The sequence below is a fragment of the Macadamia integrifolia genome, chromosome 3 (genome assembly GCF_013358625.1).
Source record: "Macadamia integrifolia cultivar HAES 741 chromosome 3, SCU_Mint_v3, whole genome shotgun sequence".
NCBI lineage: Eukaryota > Viridiplantae > Streptophyta > Magnoliopsida > Proteales > Proteaceae > Macadamia > Macadamia integrifolia.
This window is the reverse complement of record NC_056559.1, coordinates 14,592,308-14,602,812: the sequence shown is the minus strand read 5'-3', so window position 1 is coordinate 14,602,812 and position 10,505 is coordinate 14,592,308. Positions and strand designations below refer to the sequence as shown.

The window sequence follows — 10,505 nt, the reverse complement described above, 5'->3', positions numbered from 1 at the left end:
TTTCAAAAGGTATTTTCGTCATTCCAGTTTCATTCCAAAAAAAAAAAATATTTCAACACAGAAACTAAAATTCCCATTTTTAATATGAAACAACGTTTCTAAAACAAAAATATTACCAACACAGCTTAAGCATTCGTCTTATGTCCTCGATTACAAATATAGCGGTTGGTAATCAACTTTTCTATGCCTACTTCTTGCAAGCGTCCCTAAGCAGGAACGCAGGATAAACAAGATAAAGGGTGTTTTGGTAAATTGCTTGATGCTATCTCTTACGTTGTGATTGGAGCAATATGTTAAGGCTGGACCTTCCAACTTCCCAAACTTATCTGAAATCTGATACACATGGCTACCACTAGCATTTCATCTCCAGCTTCAACCATTTTGATGCTGGAGAAATGCAAATCAATGCCAGAACTTCGTCAGATCCACGCTTACATGATCAAGACGGGCCTTGTGTATCAGACGTTGGCAATCAGTAGAGTTGTCGCCTTCTGTTCTCTTTCCGGTGTCTCCGGCGGCCTCGACTACGCCACTTCAGTCTTCCATCGCATCCAAGAACTAAACTGCTTCGTTTATTTTGCCATCATCAGAGGCTTCGCCGACAGCCCAGACCCATTCAAATCCATAGTCCTTTACTCCCAATTACTGCATTCTTTGGGTGAGTTCGATGGTCTCGAGTTTTCCCTCCCTTCCCTTCTCAAAGCCTGCGGGAGATCGAAAGCTTTCGAAGAAGGGCTGCAGTTACATGGGCAGATCTTGAAGACCCGCTTTCTGTTCGACCCTTTCGTATCGAATTCGGTGGTTCGGATGTATTTGGAGCTCGGAGAATTGAGAATGGCGAAGCGGGCATTTGACACTCTGCCTTCCAAAGATGTATTTTCTTGGAATTCCATGATTGCTGGATATTCCAAGGCCGATGAGATTGATTTGGCTCGTGAGCTGTTCGATGAAATGCCCCAAAGGGATTTAGTCTCATGGAATACGATGATCAACGGGTATGCGAGACGTGGAAGATGTGAGATTGCTGGAGAGCTTTTTGACATGATGCCTCTCAAGGATGTGGTTTCTTGGACGGCCATGATCTCGGGATACACGTTCAATCAACGCCCCAAGGAAGCATTGCATCTCTTTCGGGAAATGTTACAAGAGAGGATTCGACCTGATTCCGCCATTATAGTCTCTGTTCTTTCTGCCATTGCAGACCTGGGTTTTATCGAGGAGGGCAGATGGGTCCATGGATATCTCCGGGCGCACAAGTTTAGCTTAAGCTCTGGGTTTATTGGATCAGCTCTCATAGACATGTACGCCAAATGCGGTTACATAGAGGATGCTTACCATGTGTTTACGAGTATCTCGCATAAGAGAAGCATCGGGGATTGGAACTCTATAATCTCCGGCCTCGCATTACATGGCCTTGGTGAAGATGCATTGGAGATCTTTCATGAAATGGAGACAATTGGAATTGAGCCTAACGAGATCACTTTCTTAGGAGTCCTCACTGCTTGTTGTCATGGTGGGTTAATTGAAGAGGGTGAATTGTATTTCAAGCTAATGCAAGAGAACTATAAAATCTCTCCCAAGATTAAGCATTACGGATGTATGATCGATCTTTTTGGCAGAGCAGGAAATCTAAAGAAGGCACTTACAATCATACAAGATATGCCCATGGAAGCTGATGATTTAGCTTGGAAGGCCGTGCTCAGTGCCTGTATGAAGCATGGGGAGGTAGAGATTGGAGAACATGCGGCACAACATGCTATGAAATTGGCTCCAAATGACTCTAGTTGCTATGTTCTCTTATCAAACATCTATGCAAAGGCCAGGAGATGGGATGATGTGGCCAAGGTTAGATCAATGATGAGAAACAGAGGAGTCAAGAAGATTCCCGGTTGCAGTACAGTCTATGCCAATGGCAAGATTCATGAATTCCTTGTGGGGATGGAAATTGACGGAAGCTATGGTGGTATTATGATCCTTTCTAAGCTAGAGGAAGTGGTTTGCAGGTTGAAGTTGGAAGGCTATGAGCCTGACCTAACCCAAGTTCTTGTTGATGTTGAGGAGGAAGAGAAAGAAAGTTTGCTTAAACTCCATAGCGAGAAGATGGCAGTTGCATTTGGTCTTATAAATGTAGGGAAGGGGGCTCACATCCATATAGTGAAAAACTTGAGGGTTTGTTCTGATTGTCACTCCTTCATGAAACTAGTCTCTAGGGTTTACAACCGTAACCTCGTTGTCAAAGACCAAAACCGTTTTCACCATTTCACGAATGGGTACTGTTCATGTAATGATTATTGGTGATTTAAACCTGATACCATCTCGAAGACAATTACTAGCACAGTTGGTTGGTACCTCTATAAGTCATAGGCATCGACGAGGTCAAAAGATTGAGTCTCTGGTTATCAATCATATGAGATACCAACAGTAATGGTAAGGTAACTCTTGCTAGTAATGGATGAACAAAGTTTTGACAAAATCACTATGAGGTTTCCATCCGGCCAGAGCTAGAACCATATAAAGAGTTATTTGGAATCGATTTATACATTTAACAGCCTCGTATCCAATGGCTATTACAAACTTGATTGGATTGATCTGGTATAACATGTAGATATTGAAAAAGATTTTTGAAAGAAAACTACTCCTTAAATACTATGTAAAATATATTGAAAAAGATTTGTATCTCTCAATTGTCTCTCTTTTTTTCTCATATTCCTAGTTCGGGGTTTGAAACTTACTCTTTCCCTCTGCCAACCTATACCGATTTAGAAAGGGAAACTCGGTCCGGAGTCCGGACATATAAGTACCAAATCTCTCTCTCTCTCTCTCTCTCTCTCAAATCTAAAATTAATCTCAAGTGGTCTAATCGACATTTAAGAGAAAAAACCTGGGAGGGTGGTTAGGCACTTACAGCAATGGCAGTTAACAGAAAAATATCGGCTGCATCAGCGAGGGCTCACACCAGAAAATCAAAGCAGAACAGCTCATTTCAGCTACCTTCAGGTCCGCTTTCTCTTCTTCCTCAGTTCATCTCCGTTTCATCTCATCGTCTGCCTGTGTGATCTACTAATACTCTTTGTTGTTGTTGGCTACATCTCTCTCTCTTTCGATCCGTCTTTGGTGCTATGATTTATTTTGTAACTTTTCTAGCGTTTTGCAAAAGATTTGATTTGAGCTCCACAGTTAATTGAACAACTTTTTTTTTTTTTAATGCAAAGCCAATCTAAACTCCTAGGGTATATTGACCTTTATCTAAAAATCGGATTTGCTTTAGGGCTCTAAAGATTTTCTTTGGGTGTTAATTTTATCTCATCCCATATTCTTCTCAATTCTGGCGATTATATTTTGATGTGATCCAGAATTTTCAGGATTGTTTAAGAAAATATCAGTGGTCTTGTTGATTGGGTTTTTGGCATGGGCTTATCAAGCCATCCAACCTCCACCACCCAAGATCTGTGGCTCTCCAGGCGGTCCACCTGTTACCGCTCCTAGAATTAAACTCAGGGATGGAAGGCATTTGGCTTACAGAGAGAACGGTGTCCCCAGACTTAAGGCAAAATATAAGATTATCTGGGTTCATGGCATCGAGTCTTGCAGACATGATGTGATGCAGCTATCTCCGGTAGATACTTTTCTACCTCTTTTTTTTTTTTTTTTTTTTCCATCTTTCTTCTTGCTTGATTTCGAGATTTATCTTTCTGATGGCAGGAATGGTTAATTTCCTGTTGTATTTCTCCAGGAAATAACTGAAGATTTAGGCATCTACTTGCTGTCCTTTGACAGAGATGGGTATGGCGAGAGTGATCCCAATCCAAAGCGAACAGTGAAAAGTACAGCTCTGGATATAGAAGAGCTTGCTGATCAGTTGGGACTGAGATCCAAATTCTATGTAATTGGGCATTCCATGGGCGGTGCAGTGGCTTGGACCTGCCTCAAGTATATTCCTCACAGGTAGATGTTACTTTCTTTTATCCTTGCACGTATTTTTCTCTTGAGTAGAGCTGCAAACAGAGATGGGAAATCCAAGATACACACACGGTAGGAGTAATATTGATCTAATCCCAAATTCAACCAAAAGCAATTACTTTTTAATTGTGCATATGTTTAAGGTTCTAGTTTTTTGTTTTGTGTTTTATACAAGTTTGTTGCGTCTTTCTCTCTGCTTTATATTAATGTTTCCTCAAGTTTCTACATATTTTAAGTTGAAAATTTTCTCTGGCAGGCTTGCAGGGGTTGCACTACTTGCTCCGGTTGTCAATTTCTGGTGGCCTGGCTTGCCCACCAATTTAACTAAAGAAGCATATGAGCAGCAACTACTGCAGGACCAATGGACGGTAAGGGTCGCTCATTACACCCCATGGCTGACCTACTGGTGGAACACTCAGAGATGGTTTCCTGCTTCAAGTATTCTAGCCCATTCCCCTGAGGTTCTTTCTCGCCAAGATAAAGAGTGCATGCCCAAGTTTGCAAGGAGAAATGAGTACATGGTATCTTTTTTTGCCAAAATCCTCTTTTTTTTTCCTTTTACATATCTTTTTGAGGATATGATGCAGAAGATGAATATCGAATTTTTCAAAGTAGGAGTAATAAACTGACAGCGGGTATCAGAAGTCAGCATTAGGAACAACACATTTGTTTAATATACAAACAACTCAACTCACCTCACCTCACCTCAGCTCTACTAAGCCTTTATCCCAACTAAAGATAAATTTTAGGGTAATCTTTCACAGCACAATGTGTAGTGTAGTTGATTGCTTTACTATGACTTTTTTTTCCACGTCTTTCATTCATGTTGCTCAATATGTAGATGGCAGACACAGAAATTTCAATCTAAAAAAATTGTACGAATCTCTATGGCTTCTTCCCCCTCCTTCCCCTGCCCCTCCCTCTCCCCCTCTCCCCCTCTCCCCCTCTCCCCTGATCTTGGTCCCATAGCCATCACCCCCACTGCAAGGACGTCACTCCCTCCCCTGCTCTAATCTCCCCCACTCCCTGTAGCACCCCCTCCCCCACCACCGAACTTGATGGAGGGAGGATGCTGCTTCACCACAAAACTCCGCTCCCCCCCCCCCAACTCTCTCTCCCCTCTGTTTTGCGACTCTTGTAGCACCCTCTCCCTCGCTATCTCTCTCTCTCTCTCGCCCTCAGTTAGCTCCCTTTGACACCCCTTTTGCCCCAACTTCACCCCATTCCGTACCCCCTTGCCAAAGCTTACGAGGCTGTTGTAGGTTCTCTTTCAAGTTGACTAACTACAGCAACAGTAATGGTTGTGCACTTCAAGTCTCCTGTGAATAGTTTTCCCACAATTGGAAGACTACCAATTTCTTAAATTACCGATTTCAGCAGGCACTTCTCTAGAGAGAGAGAGAGAGAGAGAGAGAGAGGGAGAATTTTAAAGAAAATCTACCATAATAAACTATAACCACCCTTAACACAATATGTAATATGATACAAATATTTTGTGTGCATGTGCACGGGCACATAATATTTTAACTCTTTGATAGTGGTTATGCATTATGGGTAAAAGATCCTCACGAATAGTGCGGGGATGCTTTGCCATGCCCTCTCGCATAGTAACCATGTCAGTCCCGCACCGACCTTCTCTGCCTCCTACATGACCATGTGGGGATTCAGATCCTCTCCCATTCGGGAGAGGACCCAATGCACATCCAGGGGCTAGGAGCCCTCGAGGCATGCATCCCCAGGTGCTCCCAAGGTGCTCCCAGCCCCTGGATGTTCATTGGGTACTCTCCCACCTGGGAGAGGATTCGAGTTCACCATATGGGCCCCCTACTGGACAAACCACTTCTTGCACAATGATTGGTGTAGGATAGGGGACCCCATATACTTTTGGCATGGGAATCCTCTCCCATGAATTATTTATAGGGTTTTGGTCTCCTGCATGGCCGACATAGGAATGCCTTCCTGTGGGGCCTTATTATTTGCCACCCAACAGATCAGGTTGTTGGCCCAGGGTCACCTGCTGACATGTGAAGTTTCCAGCTTGAATAGTGTTGCCACATTCCCTCAATAAAGATTTGAAAATTCACTAAAATTTTCATATTTTAATGGACAGCTTGAAATACCATGGAAAATGCCATAGATGGAGTAGTATATGATTGAATTTGGCTCTGAAATTCGACACAAGCTATCTAGAGTTGCCACAACTCCCTTCCATGTGGCACAATTTGGTGGGCCAGTTGTGGAAAAAACCTTTTGTATTGTATTGTCTGTAACCTGGTGTAAGTCCTGCTTCCATAGGGGCCCTAGGAAGGGTGGATTAGATTCTAAACTTCAGCATTTTTTGCATAAAATGGCTGCTTTGGTGGCCCCAGCTTTTACTATTGCATTCAGAGATGGCACTGTTAGGATACACTTATTCTTACTCCGCGTAAATGGAGTAAGAATTGCTTTATTTTGCCATGACAGGCTCAAGCATATTTTTATTGACTGTAATACCCATCAACTTTCATTGCTTCAGGCACAGGTTAGGCAGCAAGGGGAATTCGACTGTGTGTTCCGTGACTTAAATTTTGGCTTTGGAAATTGGGAATTTGATCCAATGAAACTAGAAAACCCATTTCGAGACGATGAAGGTTCCGTTCACTTATGGCAGGGAGATGAGGACAGGCTTGTACCAGTTACCCTGCAGCGTTATGTTGCTGGAAAGCTCCCATGGATTCATTATCATGAGCTACCAGGTTCAGGTCATATGTTTTCTTGCATAGATAGTATAAATGACGCTATTGTAAAGGCACTCTTGCTTGGAGAAAAGTAGACTTCTAGAGACGCAATTCTCTTCTTCCCTTTTGCATGAGACTTGGAACTTTCGTTTGGTTATATCAAATCTTTGTTCAGCAAATTTTGTTTTAATCTTTATGGCTTCTGCATTCTATTGTTGAATGAGAACAGGATATTGACAATGGTTAGTGTATTTCGTAGCTTTTGGATTTTCCTTAAGAAATGGTTTTAGCCTTTAACATAGTCTTAGAACCTTTAAATCATTTTTTTTTTTCTTTCCTTTACGTTGTGCCTGTCGTTTCTGATGGTCAGAAAATGCTGTTGGTTAGACTGAACTTGAGTAGGAGTAACTAAGAAGAGTAATTCTTAGCAAAAAAACAACTAAGATCGGTAAGTCCTGTTTCTTTTCTGGTGAGAGTCCTGTAGAGCTTTTGAGTAGATAAAAAGGCTGATTTTCTAACCTGTCATTTGAATGTTGAGATAAGGTGTTTTTTTTTTTTTTTTTTGCTAATGACGAGTAATCAGGCCGAAGTGTGAATGGCGCAAAGTGTGCCTAGTGGGAGTCAAACTTAGGACGTCCGAATTTACAGTTCATACCAAGTTCGTTGCTCACAAACTGTGCTACTCCTTGGGTTAAATTTTAAAAACAAGTGAGATAATTTCCAAGTACTTAATATGTTCAGTTTTCCTTGCAGCGTCTGGGTTCACTTCCTTTTTTTTTTTTTGCCCCCTGTTAGAACTGTGTTCACTGTTTGATTGGTGATACTCCTGACCTTTGAAATCCCCCAGAGAGAGAGAGGACCGAGTTTCATGCCCAAGTCTGGGTGCAGGGACACTCGACCAGGCAGCTTTATTTTTCCAGAAGAAAAATTAGTACACTACAGGTTATGAACGTCACATGTATTATGCTCCTTTTCATCTTAATGTGATACCTTTCTTAGTCAACTTATTCAATCCTTCATCCTCAGCAATATCTTGACATCGCTGATTAAGAGCGTCAATCAGTTCGTCTAGTTTCTGTTGGGTTGAAGTGGTTTCGATTTATTATTGGGTCAACCTGAACCAAACCATTAGAAGTCTTTGTTTCACTGGGTTTTCAGTTCAGTTTGTTCTGGTTTCTTATCAGTTTTTGTATTCGAGCTATTATTTGATGTGTTGGTGAAGCCATAGATTAGATTAAGGAAAGGGAATAGGGAAAGGGTTTTTTTTTTTTTGGTTCATATCGTGTGTAGACAGTTTTTCATATGCGGTTTTTATTCGGTTAGTATTAGCAGTTTTTGGTTTTGAACCAAACCAGACCAGAAGTGAACCAATGAAATAAAAACCAACTTTTCCTGAGGTCATGATGAATGGGAATTTGTTTGTTGGGATCTAGGGGGAGGGGAGGGTCACATTGGGGAGAAATATTTAGTTTCACATTTCTTTTTAAAGATATTTAGCCATTAGTAGTGGAAAAAATTAGAGTAGAGTTAAACATGAAAGGGAGCCTCAGTGTATGTCACTAGACTTATTTCTGAAAATTTCTGCACCGAAATCACATGAGGTTTTTCCGACGTTGTTTGGAACTTACCAACATGTTTTACGCTCTGGCCGACATTGGATGAGATTTTACTAGCGTCATAGTGTCGACTAATGCGTCCCTATTTCGAGAAATGTTCTTATACTCTTGCTCATGTTGATTATAACATAATCCAAGTGTGTTCTTTTTGTGGGGTAAAATCGTAAAAAAAGTATGCTATCTTTTGGGACATGTTAATGCCTGATTGATTTGGATCGGATATTAGTATCGGTTTAAGAGTAAAATCGTTAAAAAAAAAAAAAAAAAAAAAGTCTACTTTTCGTGAGAAATAAGGGCAAAAGTGACAGTTTGAATCCGAAATGGATCAAATATTGGTTGCTAAATTTCGTACGTGTGACTTACATGTTACCATTGCACCATTGGCTCGCCCACTAATTAGTGAAAGATAAATCTCTCATAATTTTTTATCATTTTATTTACAACATTACCTACTATATTTCCCCACGTTCACATTCTTGGCATATTTAATGATTCTACTCACTTTTTTCCTATATTTTTTTAAGGAGAGGGATAGGTATGCTAACAGGTCACCTAGGAATTAGGTATGCTAGCGCAATTTTAACCATAGGATTTGGTCATCTTAAATATAACTGTTAAATTAAGGTAAAAGATCTAAATTTCACTTTACAGCTATTACATCTTCTCTCCATCTTCTTCTTCTTGGGCTTGGCAGATACGGCCGGAAAACTCTGTAACTCCTCAACACTGACAAATTTGGTGAGGTAGGATGACTCCACGACGTTCAAAGGAGACGCCTTGGAGAGAAGTAGCGATGGTTTGGATAAGTTGTTGCTCTTCTTGTTCTAGTAACAGATCAAAAAAAATTTAGTTGTGAATGGATTGTCTTCTCCAATTTCTTTATACCAGCTGACCATAGAAACGATAAATGGGTTCATGAAAATGTTTAAAATATCAAGATAAAAAAAAAAAAGAATGAATTGGGAATGCAATCGTTCTGAGACATAAATACAAATGCAAAATTTTAACAGAAAGCTTCTTCTCCCCCAAACCCTTCTTCTGAAAATTCAGACTTACTCTGCGTGATTCGAGTGAGACTCCATGAGGCTTTGCTTCATGATAAACTATGATAGAAATTTCATTTATCAAAGAAAGTGACGATGACGGAAAAAACTATGGGAAGAACCGAAGGGAAAGCAAGAAGTGGAATAAGGTATGGATTTCAGATCCAAGAACGGAATTGTCTTCTCCGATGGAATTCTGGGCAGTTTTTCCGGCACAAGAGACCTGCATTAAAAAAAGTGAAGATGGGTGACGAACAAAGCAAACAAAGGCAAATAAAAAATCAGGAAGCAAACAAAAGTACTCAGTAATGATCATTTTTTTCTCTTTCTTTGTTCTTACATTCAAGGATGAGAGGAAGAAGATGAGAAAAAGAATAGAGGAAGACCCATAAGTGTTTGTGATCTCTGCATTTTCTTTTCTCAATCTCTTGCTTTCTGTGGGTTTGATTCAAAGAGAGATACAATTACAAATTTAAAATAAGAAACAAGAAATATAATCAGGGCAATTATGGTTACCATTAACAGAAACTAAGAGTTGTTGACCTGAACTTATCTGTTTCTAATCTATAATTTTGTGGTTGGACTTGGAAAGATTGCAGAAAAAGTAATCTCTTCCTTCTGGATTCTCAGACGGGTGTGAAATCCCTCTCAATTGCACAGTAGGCGGGGGCATATAGGATGAGAGAGGCTGCGATGGAGATTAACGAATTTGTGAAACGGAAGGGGAGCCGGAGAAAGGTAGAAAAATGGGTTGTAGAGTGGCGGTATTGGGAAGGTTATGTAAGGTAATATTTCTGAATGGATGAGATCTTTTCTATTTCACCTAACGGTCTGTAGAAGCTAGCATACCTAATTCCTAGGTGACCTGCTAGCATGATTTTCCTTTTCTCATTATTTTAACTAAAAATTTCTTTTTGGCGAGAAAGTTTTCTAGCTAAAACACTATTGCCAGTATAACATTGAGGCTATGTTTGGTACTTGGTAGTGAAGAGAAGAAAAGAAAAGAAAAAGAATCTAGAAAAAAAAAAGCAAAATAAGAGAGAAGAAAAGAAATGAAATGGTGAGAAAAAAAAAAAAAAGTATGTATGTTTGATTACTATTCGGATAGAAGAAAGAAAATAAAACTTTTTATACTTTCTCATGTTTTCTTGTGTTTTGATAAGATTTTT

General features: G+C 40.2%; 2 protein-coding genes and 1 long non-coding RNA gene across 6 annotated transcripts in view; 1 reads left to right on the top strand and 2 right to left on the bottom strand.

Annotated features, from left to right (window-relative positions):
* Positions 1–10,505, bottom strand: part of LOC122073790 — a 96,075-nt gene that overhangs the window by 71,507 nt on the left and 14,063 nt on the right. The window lies entirely within an intron of this gene.
* Positions 2,797–6,917, top strand: LOC122073792 (putative aminoacrylate hydrolase RutD). Of its 2 annotated transcripts, none has more exons than XM_042638423.1 (5): positions 2,797–2,997; positions 3,363–3,616; positions 3,734–3,945; positions 4,217–4,481; positions 6,476–6,917. In XM_042638423.1, the coding sequence occupies exons 1-5, from the start codon at positions 2,910–2,912 to the stop codon at positions 6,770–6,772; spliced, it is 1,116 nt and encodes a 371-aa protein (XP_042494357.1). In that variant the 5' UTR covers positions 2,797–2,909; the 3' UTR covers positions 6,773–6,917. The 2 variants fall into 2 exon arrangements, with proteins under 2 accessions (XP_042494357.1, XP_042494356.1); XM_042638422.1 differs by having other exon boundaries at positions 2,800–2,997; positions 3,354–3,616.
* Positions 8,727–10,035, bottom strand: LOC122073798. Of its 2 annotated transcripts, XR_006138876.1 has the most exons (4): positions 9,880–10,035; positions 9,677–9,771; positions 9,350–9,559; positions 8,727–9,117 (listed from the first exon to the last, which is right to left on the bottom strand). It is a non-coding gene; the product is annotated as an uncharacterized LOC122073798 (long non-coding RNA). The 2 variants fall into 2 exon arrangements; XR_006138875.1 differs by lacking the exon at positions 9,880–10,035 and having other exon boundaries at positions 9,677–9,872.

Coding starts and splice junctions, on each gene's coding strand:
- LOC122073792 (XM_042638422.1), top strand. CDS start 2,910: ATGGCAGTTAACAGAAAAATATCGGCTGCATCAGCGAGGGCTCACACC. Junction 2,998..3,353: donor CTCATTTCAGCTACCTTCAG/GTCCGCTTTCTC, acceptor GATGTGATCCAG/AATTTTCAGGATTGTTTAAG. Junction 3,617..3,733: donor ATGTGATGCAGCTATCTCCG/GTAGATACTTTT, acceptor GTATTTCTCCAG/GAAATAACTGAAGATTTAGG.